Raw genomic sequence first — 15562 nt, forward strand, 5'->3', positions numbered from 1 at the left:
CGAAGATTAGCATAGAGAGAATCAGTGAAGTTCTACTGTATCAAATCTGCTAGTCCTATGACTGAATTCTGATCAGATTTTAAATCAACATGCCTCAAACAATTTGCATAAAGAAACAAACAAAACAGCAATGAAGTAGTTAGCATTTGCTGCTAAAATCTTCTGAAAAATTCTATTAATATCATTTGGACATCATGGCAGTACAAGAAGTGCTTTTCTTGCAGACATAAGATTAAAGGTTAAAGAGCATTTGAAATGCAGAAGTATTCATTTAACACTTCTTGAGTATACTACTATTGATCTTTTGACCATTTATAAAATATATTCAAGTTTAGAGCGTCAGCTAATGTTTTAAATTTAATTTCAATTTTTATGAGAAAACATTTTACCAACAGCAAAAACACTTGAGCAAAATGTTTACTTCTCTGTTAGTTACCATGCCAGGAGAGATAGTAAAATTAAGAGCACAAACATTCAAAACAGGAAGTGGCTTTTCATTATAAGAATCAATTTTTATTTTTTGTTGTTTTTTTACAGTGTAGTGATTGAAACATATTCCATTTGAGCACAGTGGAACTTTAACCTGAAAAATTGATTTTGTATCACAATGTGCATCAGAAGAAGGCAACACAGCTGGATCATAATAACTAGTTAAAATATTTCTCTTTGAACACTGAATATTACAAATTCTTTAGAACACTATACACTTCATATAATTGTATATACTGCTACCCACCTTCTTATAATTTACATCCGCTTTATAAATGGTTTCCTTTAAAAATCATGTGGAAGGTACAAACAATGTAAGTATTAAACTCAAGGCCTTGAAGTTTTACAAATAATTAAACCAATGTATCAAAATAATCATAGCTCTGTGGTTACTGTAGCTGCTAGTCCGGTTCTGTAACACACTGCTCCACAATTTCACGCAAGTTTGGATTCTCCATCGCAGCTGCTACTCTCTCTTTATCATTTATTTGCTTGTTGACTGCAAAATATCAGATGAAAAGTAAGTCAGAGCCATTTTACTGAGGAATTCTTGTACAGTAATCACATTGTGCTAGATACTTGACCCTGCACTGAAGTAGGTCCCTGAAATCTTTGTAGACACTAGCAATCTCAAGCAATGGGAATGGAAGACAACAGACAAAAGGAATAAATGGATTGTGACATCTTTCTTCTATTTTATAATTTTAATTTTAAATGTTGATAGGAGGGACTATAATCACTTTGCTCTATGGAGAAGAGGACTAGGATTTGTAGAATAGATTTGTCCAAAGGAGTGCAGCGCAGGTAGAAATGGAGATGGCAAGATAGACCTATTGAAGGAGATGCTCCTGGCGTACCGAAAACACACAGGAATGGGGGAAATGACATGAAAGTGGTGTTGAACTGGGCATCTTGGATGGAACAAAGAGAGATTAGAAGGAGATAAGGGAAAGAGAGGCAAGTGGGAGAAAGGTCACACACAGCCACTAGAAATCACTATCACTTTCATGGCATTTCTAGTCCAGGAAAGGAATACGTAACACCCTGTTCATGCTGGATATTCTGCAGTCCTTAAGTAATGTAACATTTGTAGAGCCACATCCGACCCTAAATTCCTCTCAACCCTTCACAACAACAGGACAATCTGGACAACTGGCTAATATGGAACAAACATTGTATTTTGCTTCCTTGTAACAGAAAAGCCATCATTAAGACATAATAGCACTAATACTCATTTCTTACATTTGCATCTATATCCTGATCTTGGGTAGGAATTGTCAAAGTTGAAATTTTATGAGCTCTAAATTTTGCTTTTAATTTCTTAGGCTCCAATATCCCTGCATTTGGGACCTCAACTACTAGTTCCCATTGAAGTTTGGTAAAGTTGCATAGATTTTAAGCCCTGAAGGTACCATTAGGATCACCTAGTCTGACTGCCTGCAGAACACAGGCCGTAGAATTTCACAAAGTGACTCCAGCATCAAGTCCACAACTTCTGGTTAAGCTAGAGTGTAAAAATCAAGAGTGGATGTTTAATGGCTCCAAGTGATGGAGAATCCGCTGCATCCCTAGGTAAATTGTGTCAGTCTGAATTTCTCTAGTTTCAGTTTCTAGTTATGTGACTGAGAGAAAGGAAAAAAAATCCCAAACACACCCCAAATTTTCCATGTTAAAAAAACCATTCTATTCAGGTTTAGAACAAAAGAAGTGAAAGGTCAAAACCTGGCATGGGTGGAGTCCTTTGTGGCTCTTTTTTATTTGGAAAAAAAATTGGTTTTATTTTAATAATTTTTACAATTCAGATTTTCTATGGCACATGCTTGCCAGTCCAGTTCCTCCACATTTTAAAAAACATAATACAAACAGTCTAGCATTAATATAAGATTGCAAGATCAACCACTCAAAGTAAAGAAATTCCAGAAATGTACTTAGCTGCACATATGCAATACTTCCTATTTATTTCCCCCCTTTTAAAAATGTAACCCTCAATATCACAGTAAGATATATTAGATGTGCAACATGAACAAGTTTGAATTTCATTGCAGCAACTTACATTTTGAGATTTCCCAATGGCATGGTTCATCCTGCAACTATGACACTGCACTAATACCCAGGGTGGTGGGCCACACACAGATTCTGAAGCCACAGTCATTCAATTTATAAAAATCCACTTACTGTCCTCCTCAGTGGAATGGGCACCTTCAGATATATAAATTTCCAACTAGATAAGAAATAAACAATGTTAGCCACACACTAGAATAGCGGTACTCCCGCACACTGTTGGGAAAGAGAAATAGCTGTACAAAGTATGCACACTGATTTAACAATGAACATTTGTGAACTATCCTATCCTGTTGTCCACAATAGGCAGGTCTCAAGCTTTTTCATCGTCTAGATTTTACGAGAATGTCTTACGGGACATCTCCCCTCCAATTCACAGCTCTATTGGTGATCACTCCTATTGGTGGTCAAACTGAGGTAACCATATCAATTACTTACATGGCTAAGTAATACTGGGAAAGTACTTAAGTGTATGTTAAGTTTTCTTTTAATGCCATGAAGCAGCTGGAAATAGGGAGGAGAGCCAGCACTATCTTTCCAGCCAGCTCTCTGTAAACCACAAGCTAGTGTTCTGTAGATCCTGATTTTGGAGCTGTTTGTCTAGAGGCTACAGGAACTGCAACAGTCACTTTCATAAACAGCTTATTTAAACACATTTGAAAAATAAGACCCTTTCAGGGAGGAAATCCTAAGCGATATTTACCACCCCCACCCCACATTCTTTAAAGCTCTTTGTCACATCATACTCAGCTTTTGCCAGTGGTTACTAATGGGGCTTTCTGTGGAAAGTGTCAATGCAGTTCAATCTTTTGGCTGAGAAGGGGATGTGAAGAAGCAGTGAGAGTTGTCACATACAGAGCAAAAAGGGTTTCTCTACTTTCAGGAAGTGCATTTTGCCTCCACGTGGCTTAGTATCTTGAAGTAGCAAGAGTTTGAGCTCAAAATACTATTACAGATCCTCTGCACGGAAGTATATTACATTACAATTCCAAACTTGGATAGCCTTTATATTATAGGTTTCAGAGTAACAGCCATGTTAGTCTGTATTCACAAAAAGAAAAGGAATACTTGTGGCACCTTAGAGACTAACCAATTTATATGAGCATAAGCTTTCGTGAGCTACAGCTCACTTCATCGGATGCATCCTGTGGAAAGTACAGAAGATCTTTTTATACACACAAACCATGAAAAAACGGGTGTTTACCACTACAAAAGGTTTTCTCTCCCCCCACCCCACTCTCCTGTTGGTAATAGCTTATCTAAAGTGATCACTCTCCTTACAATGTGTATGATAATGAAGGTGGGCCATTTCCAGCACAAATCCAGGGTTTAACAAGGGGGGGGGGGGGGGCTCGGCAGTAGGAAAAAACAAGGGGAAATAGGTTACCTTGCATAATGACTTAGCCACTCCCAGTCTCTATTCAAGCCTAAGTTAATAGTATCCAATTTGCAAATGAATTCCAATTCAATAGACTAGTCTCTCGCTGGAGTCTGGTTTTGAAGTTTTTCTGTTGTAATATCGCAACTTTCATGTCTGTAATCGTGTGACCAGAGAGACTGAAGTGTTCTCCGACTGGTTTATGAATGTTATCATTCTTGACATCTGATTTGTGTCCATTTATTCTTTTACGTAGAGACTGTCCAGTTTGACCAATGTACATGGCAGAGGGGCATTGCTGGCACATGATGGCATATATCACATTGGTGGATGTGCAGGTGAACAAGCCTCTGATAGTGTGGCTGATGTTATTAGGCCCTGTGATGGTGTCCCCTGAATAGATATGTGGGCACAGTTGGCAACGGGCTTTGTTGCAAGGATAGGTTCCTGGGTTAGTGGTTCTGTTGTGTGGTATGTGGTTGCTGGTGAGTATTTGCTTCAGGTTGGGGGACTGTCTGTAGGCAAGGATTGGCCTCTCTCCCAAGATTTGTGAGAGTGTTGGGTCATCCTTCAGGATAGGTTGTAGATCCTTAATAATGCATTGGAGGGGTTTTAATTGGGGGCTGAAGGTGACGGCTAGTGGCGTTCTGTTATTTTCTTTGTTAGGCCTGTCCTGTAGTAGGTGACTTCTGGGAACTCTTCTGGCTCTATCAATCTGTTTCTTCACTTCCGCAGGTGGGTATTGTAGTTGTAAGAATGCTTGATAGAGATCACACATTGTAAGGAGAGTGATCACTTTAGATAAGCTATTACCAGCAGGAGAGTGGGGTGGGGGGAGAGAAAACCTTTTGTAGTGGTCAACACCCATTTTTTCATGGTTTGTGTGTATAAAAAATCTTCTGTACTTTCCACAGGATACATCCGATGAAGTGAGCTGCAGCTCACGAAAGCTTATGCTCAAATAAATTGGTTAGTCTCTAAGGTGCCACAAGTACTCCTTTTCTTTATATTATAAAGTATAACAGTTCTCAAAAAAGGCTGTTCCCAGGCAGCATATTAATGGTATCCACAAATTTGAACTTCAAGGCTATTTGTAGTGAAGTTGTTTATTTACTGAAGTTATCTGCTGTATAAATTAAGGAAATGAACTGTACATACCTTTCATTAATTTAAAGCACTTAAAGCAATTAAGTTGTTTTCACTACATACCCTTGGCCCTTAAGTGATTGGTTATGATTAAATAGCTGGCAGCGCACAGCGTCACTAACACAATTTTCTAGAAACATGGGTCACAGTTTTTGTGGTGAGACTATTCCCAAAAGCATGAAGCCTCAGGCAAGTAGCTACAAAAGTAAGAAAATCCAGTGCTGAAACTCTGGTATAAGGGAATGATTCAGGCCATCAGCTCAAAGTATTGCAGCAAATATATCTAACATCACATATTATGGTATTTGGTATCCTATGCAACAGAAAGGCACTAACACTCAGGCTAGGTCTTCACTGCCAAAACAGGCCTCTGGGCTTCTTCACAACAAAATAACCAACATGCATTTGTTATTTTGCAGTATCAACACACACTTTTGGGTAGTGAAGACAAAGCCTTAGAAGCTGGATGTTAGCCACAGTCTTAAGAAATTTGAAATGTATTTAAGTCCAGAGACAAGTATTTAAGTGAGTTTTGGAAGAGCTATAAACCCGCACACTTTAGGTCATGAACCAGCTTCTAACTACTGGGGTTAGGAAATTTCCTTAGATTCCTGCATATTCCACTGTAGTGGTTGGTGCTGGCCACTGTCAGATGATATATTGGACTAGGTAGGCCACTGGCCTGGTCCAATATGGCAATCCCTGTGTTCCTATTTAAGTTACAGGAATAAGAAATCTCATTTCAAATCCTGGTTCCATTTCCTACCTTTTCAGTACTTACAAATTCTCCAAGCAAACTCACTATGAGCTCCCATTTCCCTTTTGTTTGTTTTGCAGAGAATCTTCACATGAACTGTGGAGGGCACCTTTATTCCTTACCATCAGAATTCCAACTGGCACGTTACTCACTACCTTACCTTCAGGTCGCCTTGTCTCGCTTACTCACTCAGGAATCACTGGGGACAACCACCACCAGTTATTCCAAGGGTACAAAAACTCAGTAACCAGTTAAACATTAATAAAATTCACAATGCCTGGCTGCTTTGAAATGTTCCTGTGGCCCATAATTCTTTCCCTTGAAGGCATTAGGAGGACTTAGATAGATATTTGGGGTTGTTTGTTTTAAGATGTCCTGTATTTTCCATAATCCATCCCGACCACATGTCAAAAATCAAGTGACATGGGTTGTGGAAAAGTCAGGAGGTTGCCCTTAGCACAGTTCCCCTTTCCAGAGTTTAGCAAAACCCGATTTATGTGGAAAGAACAAACAGGATTTTTTTTATAAATGCTTTGAGGAACAAGATAATCACTATTACTCATAAGTTCCTTTATATGCTGGACAGTGCAGCAAGATATCCTATTATTCCATATGCAAATTACTATGCACTATTTAAAAACACCAACAGATCTTTTTGACCACAATTTTAAAACTAAGTGAGCAACCTTGCAGTTTGTTTGGTTTTTTAAGTTTGTCATTTGGTATTGGGCATACATCCACGCACAATCTGATGTGAGAATGGTAGAAATGAATACTTTACCTTGTGTTTAAAAGGCAAACATCTCTGAAGTTTTATTCGCAAACAAAGCCCTGTTTAAAAACAAACAATAAAAAACATTTTTTTCATGCGCAAGTTCAAGGAGTTCTGTAGATGATTTAAACAATTTTTTTGGTCTGCCTAATTCCCAGTGGACATACATCTACATCACAAAAGCCATCTATACAATTGGCAATTGTCACCACTGTAGCATTCTCAGCAGAAAGAGGCGGGATGAATGAATGACAATGGAGACCCTCTGACCCCAAGATATGGTTCTTCCAGATCATCTAGGACAAGGCAGGCTAAGCTTTTTCTTTGCCTGCTTTGTACCGAGAGAGAGAGAGAGAGACTTTAGTCTCCAAGCACTTTATAGAATGATCACTCCTCTCCGCATCTACATTCCTGTACTAGAGGTTCTTTCCTACTACTGTGGCCGCACTTAACTTCCGCTGAGGACATAATGCAGCTATTTCTTTTGGAAGATTTCTCTTTTGTTAGAAGTTCAGCAAACAGTTTGAAAAGAACACAATCTTGGAACAACTTGGGGGAGCAGGGAATTCTTCTGTCTCCCAAATTTATCATCTACCCCTTGCTTAATTTTCAATGTACATTAAATTATTTGTTAAACTCTGAACACGTGCTCAGTATCATACAAACCACAGAAAGGAAACAGTCCTTGTCCTAAGGACCTTATGATTTAAATCTTGGATTAATCTAAAAACCCAGCAAGTGACACATCAGTAAAAAAGTATTGACTGCTTACATGTAACATTCAAACATAATGTTATCTAAATTAGGCCTTTCTATTGTACTCATCACTGTAGTCACTATATGCTTTTAGTGATAAATTAGGAGATGACATGCAACTAACCTAGAGAGAAACATCTGAAATCTAATGGGTTCATCTTCGTAATCATTAGCACAGGGCAGACAGATGAAGAGGATGCTTGAATCCAGTACAGAGTATGACAGATCAGGCAAGCACCCTGCAATTCTTTGGGACAGAAGACCACTACAAGTATGTGACTCATTTTTCAGTGACCTGGAGATTAGCCACTGGACTGACCAGGAGCCACTCTCAGTTACAGTAATAACCACCATAACTCTCCGAGCTCCTTTCAGAGAGTAAACATCCAGGCCGTCACAGACTTCTTAAAAATGTATTTGTTTATTCTAAATTGAAAGATAGTAAAGAGTGCCCATGCACAGGTTCTGAGCGTGCTGCCAATTAGTTAGAACAAAACGCCATACCATCAGCTCAACCCTTCTATCAAGCAGCAGCCCCAGAAATACCAACACCTTAGTACATTGGCCCATGCCTCAAAAATCACTTGAAAGAAATAGGCCCCCCAAGATGCCTTAGAGTCAACAAATCTGGACTACTTCAGAGCAGGGGCAGGAGGGGATTCCAGAGTCCTGGGGCCTTTATGGAGAACACCCTGGCAGCCACTCCCCTCTCTATTATATCTAGGCTTGGAAGGGTCAGCTTTTTAATTGGTAAATGTCAGTAAATGTCGATCTCAATGTACACATACCGACCAATGAAAAATATATTTCCATTGATAATAATAAAAACTTACCAATAGGTACAGTAAGAAAAATGATGCTTGAGAACTTATTTGAGTTTGGCTTAAGGATATTTATTTTGCATATTTTGACCTGTGATGTTGACAATGTGCGTTTTAATGGTTATAAAGCTTTTACTTTTTGAATCTCAACATGTCATTAAATAATTATCTGACTTCCCCCCCCATTATCAGACCAGTCCATAATTTCCCACAACTGAAAATTTAAAAAACGATCATTTTAAAAAGCTTTAAAATAAGCATTGCTATTATCTGTCAAAATTATTTAAAAAAAATAAATAAAAATTCAGTTCTGCCAAACCCAGTTCTATCAAGGAGGATAGAAATTCACCACCACACAGACTAACTCTCAATCGGTTGGTCCCAGGCTATTTAGGGCCTAGTAGGTAAAAAGACATAAAACACCAATTTAAAATCAAGTAGCCTATGCACGAGAGGAACTCTGGCAAACTGCTTATTGCTTGTACTCTTACATGTGCTGCCTAGCTGCTTAAATATACTTGCTGTAGCCCTTTCCTTTTACAGAATGAGGAACTGTGGAGAAAACAGAGGTCACTCAGAACACAAGAATACAAAGCCTGTGGAAATCAAACCGTGGCAGTCAAGTTCACAGTACTCTAAAAGAGTCAGCTGTTTTATTTCTTAAAAATCAGAGTAAAAATCTTCAGACTATTTAAATACATATACTGTAAGTAATAGCTACTGTACATGAGCCTGATCCTACTGACGTTGAGAGTGCTTTGGACCTCACAGAATCTGTTTTTTGTAAGGGCTTTTCTACCCCAGCACATTGTCTGGAATAGCTATTGTGGAATAGTTATTCCATACTAGCTCCCAATATGAACACTCTTATTCTACACAAAGGCACTAAGTGTGGAACAGGAGAGTGTCTATACAGGGAGATAGCATGACCAACTACTGCGCTTCAAATTCACACCCTATCTTATTTCAGAACAGCTTCCCTATGTAGATAAGCCCTAAGTAAATGATTAAGTAGCTGCCAGTCCTAAATTAGGCCGATTAATTCTTAACCATTTGTACTTCACTTTCCCATACAAAGAAGTGGAGTGATACTTCAGCATGAATTACTTCTTGGTTAAATTCAAACATTTATTTTCCTTCAAGGAAAAAAAGTATTTAAAATGTAAAATGAGAATCCTTTGTCTGTGTTAATTTAGAATTATAAAGCTTGTTAATCTTGATACGTTATAACTAAGCAGCATAGTTGCAGAGAACTGAAATCTGGTTTCATCACAGGAAGGAAACAGGATAAACAACATCCCAACTAAGCACATAGTCAAAGAAAATACGCAAGAGTAGAATCTTGTTCTACTTTGTGACCTTTTAACAGTACATAAGAGGGTTTGTTTTATTTTTAAAGATCTGACAAACTGCTTTTCTTTAAACTTCTGCAGTAATGCTGGAACCATACAACATTTTGGAACGTACCCTTCTAGCGTAAGTAAAAATCAACTCCTATCAGCTATTCGTATTCAGGAGGATACAAGCTGGGTAAATGTACAATCCCTAGATTGTAATAAATAAAAATTAAAAACATAACTTCAATTTTTAACAGACCTAGACACAGAAGCCATCACAGCTCTAATCCCATAGTATTTTCTTCAGTGGAGTTTTGCATGAGTAAGAACTGCTGAAGAGAGCCCAATATGTTATTTCTCTTAAATCAGTGAAGATTAATCTCTCAAGACAAGACTACACTATAAACCATATTGCTTTACTCCCTATTCATCATATACTACCAAGGCACAGTATTACTTAACAATCACTGCTCTACATTCATTTCAACACTAATGCTTCCTCTCTCCCCATTATTTCTAAAGTCTGGCCACCATAGTTATCTAAGGCCACCTTGGGCTCCTTAGCTAAGAAGCAACAAAGCAAATACTAAAGCCCTATCTGTACTGTGGCTTGTTAAACATTTTGAAACACCTACAGCAACAATAAGCTGTTAAATGGTTTACTTCCACACCAAACCATATTGCAGCTGTATTCAGAAGTTGTGCTATAGATTACCTTAAAGGGACTAGTCCAGTGTCATTGTTTGCACTACCATATGTAGAAAACCTCTGGCTACACTGAACTGTAAAAGAGTGGTAGGTCCATGTCCGTGACAGCCATATTTGAAGACAGTTGTCAAGCCCAATACTATTCAAACTAGTGTGGCTAGGGCCTAATAAGCAGCAATCATGTACACGTAACTCACAATTCCTTTTCTTCCTCTCTTAACTCCGTGCGTCTTGGAACTACCAAATCATGAAGAGGCTTTTTGAAAGCCATCATCCCTGAACAAGGCCTAGAGGATCTTTTTGCTTCGTAAAATGCTAGTCAGTTTAAGAAATATTGCAATATTTCTTTTGACTGCTTTGTATAATGCTTTCTAATATACAAGTCCAAGCAAAGAAAAAAAAAAGGGAAAAAATACTTTATTTTTATTAGTGTTACTCATATGAACATCCACTGTATTTGGTTTACTGTTGCACATTTTAGAAGAAAACTACATGGCCATTTATGGGAATATGAATCTTACCAATGAGAGTTGCCAAAGAGCAATGAGGTACTGTTGGTGTAAACCTGATAATAACGAGATATTCATCTTCTCCTATCTCGTGCACTTCAACACAACTTTCCGTTACCACTTCCAGTTCTTCTAAAGTGCTAGGCTTCTCTGGATCCCGGATAGTTCGAATTATATCTAAAGCATAAGGGCATACACCAGAAATGAAATGCCTTTTATACATTAGAGGGTTAGGGGAAAAGTCACAGGTTTTTAACAAGTTGCTCTTCCCAGCCTAGTTTTTTCACCTCCTCTCCGGGGGAGACCCAGTTATACAAACATCTTGTTGACTCAGTTCACCCAAGAGGAGCAGAAACCAAACCACCTGTACCTCACCAGGTCTGCTCCTCTCCATACAATGCAAACATTTCTACCTTTCATGGTCAAAGAACATAGCATTTTACTACCTACAAATGGAGTGCATCAGCTCTGCACTGTTTTGACAGGCAAAACACAGACCTTACCCAGAACACAGTATGGATTTAATTTATAGTATTATCTTATTACATCACACCCTTTACACAGGCAATGTGGTTGTTGACACCTCTCTCTTACTGAAATTGGTATGCTTAGCACTTCACAAAAGAATAGGAAAATAAGATCCTTGACTTGAAGAACTTCTGGTATATGGGCAAATTTTGCAAGGTTCTAAGCCACTCTTGCTCCCAAAAAAAATCAATAGAAGTTGGAGACACTAAGCATTTTCCAGGATGAAGTGCTTACATTGTGGATTCAAAACTATTACAACTGTTTAAGGATAATTCATAAACTGAAAAAGAGGTATCCTCCTGTTTATAAGTTTAGATCATCCAATCACTGGACAGAAACAATACAATACGATTTCAGTGACCAAATACTTACAGTGAGGAATTCATGAACAAGTGACAGGATAAAATTTGTTTGCATGAGCTAACATCAACAGTTGCAAATAAAGAATAAATTCGTAAAAATCATTATCTGATTAATTTCAGATTAAGTCAACCTTGTTAACAAAAGAAAAAAAATTTTTTTTAATCAACCTACTATAGATGTGGCTGACTGGAGCCCATACTACAAACCTAATCCTTTTTTTTTTTTTAAAGGGGGTACGCCATGCAAATGCAGTTTGCTGAAAAACAACCCCAAGCTCTTTCAGTGGAAAAGCATTCCAGCAATGGATGAACTCAGAGTGTGCAAAAGGACTTTGATTACATTCTTTGAGTACTCAGTGTGGTCCTCTCAACTGGCTTTATTTTCTACCCATAGACTGCATGAGAAGTCATTTTCTAAAAGTAATGTCTCAAAGCCCTTTGGTGAATACAATATTCATCCTACATGTGCGATAGCATTTAATGCTGGCAATAAAAGCTAATATTGAATCAAATACCTTTGGACCTTTTCATAAACTTGTTTATATATAAATGGGCCAAATTCAGCCCTGTTGTAATGCCATTAACTATAGTGGAGTTACACAAGGGCTGAAATTGACCCAATGAACTTTCCTGCCAGGAAATTTTACTGACAGACAGTGACTCATCAGTTTACACAGTGGAATTAATGTATGTCCAGGATGATCTGTTGCATAATAAAATCAAGAATCAGAGTGCCTTCTTCCTAGTAAAATTAATCTCTGAACAGTGTTAAGATTTTAGAGTTATTTAGTATATTAAAAAGGCTATGTTTCAGATAGCATATGGGATCCAAATACTGAGTATCTGAAGTGCAGCTAATAATCCGAATTAATGCCAATGAAAAGTGTGCCACTGATGACCCACTCAAGTCTGCTAACTTCCCTCTTTCCATCAGTAATTACAACAGAGTGGCTCTAGAACAGTGTGCACAAGGTCTTCAATCTGGCCTCCAATTCAGTATTTGCTATTTTTTGCCCTTCCGGCTAAAAACTAAATCTAAACTTGATTTATAAAGTATGGAAGAAATGCTTTTGCCACCAGATTTGGTTTTAATATTTAGATTGTAAACTAGATGACTTGTGGTTTGGAATTGCTCCAGTGTTTATAGGAAAATACTACTACAAACACAGTATTCTTACTGCATGGGACCGCCCCTGAGGGGAAAGGGCATGCTCACAGCACAGGGCCGGCCAGGCCACTGTGCATCTGGCAACTGCCGGTTTGTAAATAGTGCCCTCGCGCTGGGCTGGGCTGGGCTGGGGGCAGCCGGGCCGCCCTTGCCATGCCATGCCCCATTGCCTCTGGCTGGCCCCTCGCTCTGGGAGCTGACCTCCCCGCAACGTGCTCCATTGCCTCCAGGGGCGGCCCACAAATCTATTTGGCGCTGGGCCCACAAAAGGTTAATCCGGCCCTGTCTGCCCTTTATGGAGTTACCCGCCTCACATTAACTGCCAAGGGCGTGGGGCCTGTGCCCTAGCCAGAGGGATGAAGTAACAAGGGAACTTCCCCAGTGGAAGTGACCCTGCGGGAGGTTCACCTCACACCTGGGCTTTGGAGACAGCTTCCCACCCTCCAGAGATCGCAGGGCCAGGGGGGTCCCTAGGCACCTCTCTCTCCCTGCCCCACTGCACCTGGGCACCAACAACCCACCCCAAAGCTCTCAGTAACCAAAGCACTCACCCACCTGCCAGGGCCGGCCGGCCACCCGCCCTTCCCTCCCCAGGGCACCCCCCTTCCTCCAGAGCAGCCGCCCGCCCGCTCCCCCCAGGGCACCCACCCGCCCGGGGCGCCGCTCCCCCCAGGGCACCCACCCGCCCGGGGCGCCCCTTCCTCCAGGGCACCCACCCGCCCGCTCCCCCCAGGGCACCCACCCGCCCGGGGCGCCGCTCCCCCCAGGGCACCCACCCGCCCGGGGCGCCGCTCCCCCCAGGGCACCCACCCGCCCGGGGCGCCCCCCTTCCTCCAAAGCACCCGCCCGCCCGGGGCACCCCCCTTCCTCCAAAGCAGCCGCCCGCCCGCTCCCCCCAGGGCACCCACCCGCCCGGGGCGCCGCTCCCCCCAGGGCACCCACCCGCCCGGGGCGCCCCCCTTCCTCCAAAGCACCCGCCCGCCCGGGGCACCCCCCTTCCTCCAAAGCACCCGCCCGCCCGGGGCACCCCCCTTCCTCCAAAGCACCCGCCCGCCCGCCCGCTCCCCCCAGGGCACCCACCCGCCCGGGGCACCCCCCTTCCTCCAGAGCAGCCGCCCGCCCGGGGCACCCCCCTTCCTCCAGAGCAGCCGCCCGCCCGCCCGCTCCCCCCAGGGCACCCACGCGCCCGGGGCACCCCCCTTCCTCCAGAGCAGCCGCCCGCCCGCCCGCTCCCCCCAGGGCACCCACCCGCCCGGGGCACCCCCCTTCCTCCAGAGCAGCCGCCCGCCCGCCCGCTCCCCCCAGGGCACCCACCCACGCGCCCGGGGCACCCCCCTTCCTCCAGAGCAGCCGCCCGCCCGCTCCCCCCAGGGCACCCACCCGCCCGGGGCGCCGCTCCCCCCAGGGCACCCCCCTTCCTCCAGAGCAGCCGCCCGCCCGGGGCACCCCCCTTCCTCCAGAGCAGCCGCCCGCCCGGGGCACCCCTTCCTCCAGAGCAGCCGCCCGCCCGGGGCACCCCTTCCTCCAGAGCAGCCACTCCCCGCCCGCCTCACAGGCCTGGAAGGGACCCCGAGAGCTGCTCTAGCCCCGTCCCCTGCTCTCGGGCGGGGCGAATGACCGAGAAGCGCCGCGCCCGGGGCACTGACCCCCCCGCTCCCCGCACCGGCTGAGATAGTCACCATACACCTCGAGCGCTTTGTCCTGCTCCATGGCCTGGCTCCCCTGCGCATGGTCCCCGCTACGGAGCCCGGAGAGCCACAGCACCCGGCCCAGCAGCCCGGCCACCAGCGACATCCTTCCGCTCCGCCATCGGAGAGAAACAGCCCCGCGCGGCCACCGTCCCTGCGGCCCTCCCTGGCAGCTTCCGGATAGGCGACGGCGAGCGGGCGGGGCCAGATCACGAGGGGCGGGGCATACAAGGCGCGCGGAGCCTGCAGGGCCCAGGGACGTGACAGGGGTTTAGGCGGGGCCCGGGCTCGTAGGGGCGGGGGAGCCTGGAGGATGCTCCGCTCCACCCAGCCCGGCCCTGGTGAGCAGCTGTGCCAGGGGCGTGTTTGTAATGGGCACGTTTGGGTGTAAGCCTGACTTGAGCTTTGCAGCAATTCAGTGTGTTAACACCTTTCCCGGGTTGGGGAGAGCAGCCCCTAAAACAGGCATACTTGTGCAGGGTTTGTGTCCTGTGTGGGGTGCAACCCCTGCAGGGTGACAGCACGTTCTAGAGATGTCAGTAGCAGAGGCTTCCCCAGGGCTTGAAATTAGAGGGGGTGTTCGAATTTACGGGGGGGAAGAGGGGTTTTGGAAAACGACTACATTGGCATCACTGCAGGGGTAACTGGTTGACCACTGGAGGAGGATGGGACAGTTGGGGGGGTCTAGGGAAATCCCTCAGTGCTGTGCGTTCATTTGTACTGTAGTTCAGTGGCTGGTGGATAAAACAATCATCCAGATCTGAGCAGGTCTGAAATTCCATCCAGCACAGGGCAAGAGTGGCACATAGACTCTGATCTTGCAACAAGCTCTACTGACACAGTCCCCTTCCTTCCAGCTGCCGAGCTCAATGCCGAACTGGGGCCATGTTGTACAATACATTACAAAACTGACCAGCATCTAAAATAGAGGCTGCAACAGCCGTACAATCACAGATATAAACCATTTGTCGGGATTGTTGCTCCTCTGCTTTTCCTGCAGTGAGAGCAAGAAAAAGGTTAATTGGAGAACAGGCTTCTGTCATAGATACATACACATCTATAATCCCAGTTAAGAGAGCCTC

At 43.3% G+C, this 15562-nt stretch overlaps 1 protein-coding gene across 1 annotated transcript; it reads right to left on the bottom strand.

Moving 5' to 3' along the window:
- Nucleotides 1-491: 491 nt before the first annotated feature.
- Nucleotides 492-14671, bottom strand: CIAO2A (cytosolic iron-sulfur assembly component 2A). The gene is made up of 5 exons (XM_073304534.1): nt 14472-14671; nt 10747-10911; nt 6613-6662; nt 2665-2710; nt 492-988 (listed from the first exon to the last, which is right to left on the bottom strand). Exons 1-5 carry the CDS (start codon nt 14584-14586, stop codon nt 891-893), a joined length of 474 nt encoding a protein of 157 aa, XP_073160635.1. The 5' UTR covers nt 14587-14671; the 3' UTR covers nt 492-890.
- Between the last annotated feature and the right edge of the window lie 891 nt (nt 14672-15562).

The sequence above is a fragment of the Lepidochelys kempii genome, chromosome 10 (assembly GCF_965140265.1).
Source record: "Lepidochelys kempii isolate rLepKem1 chromosome 10, rLepKem1.hap2, whole genome shotgun sequence".
Taxonomy (NCBI): Eukaryota; Metazoa; Chordata; order Testudines; family Cheloniidae; genus Lepidochelys; species Lepidochelys kempii.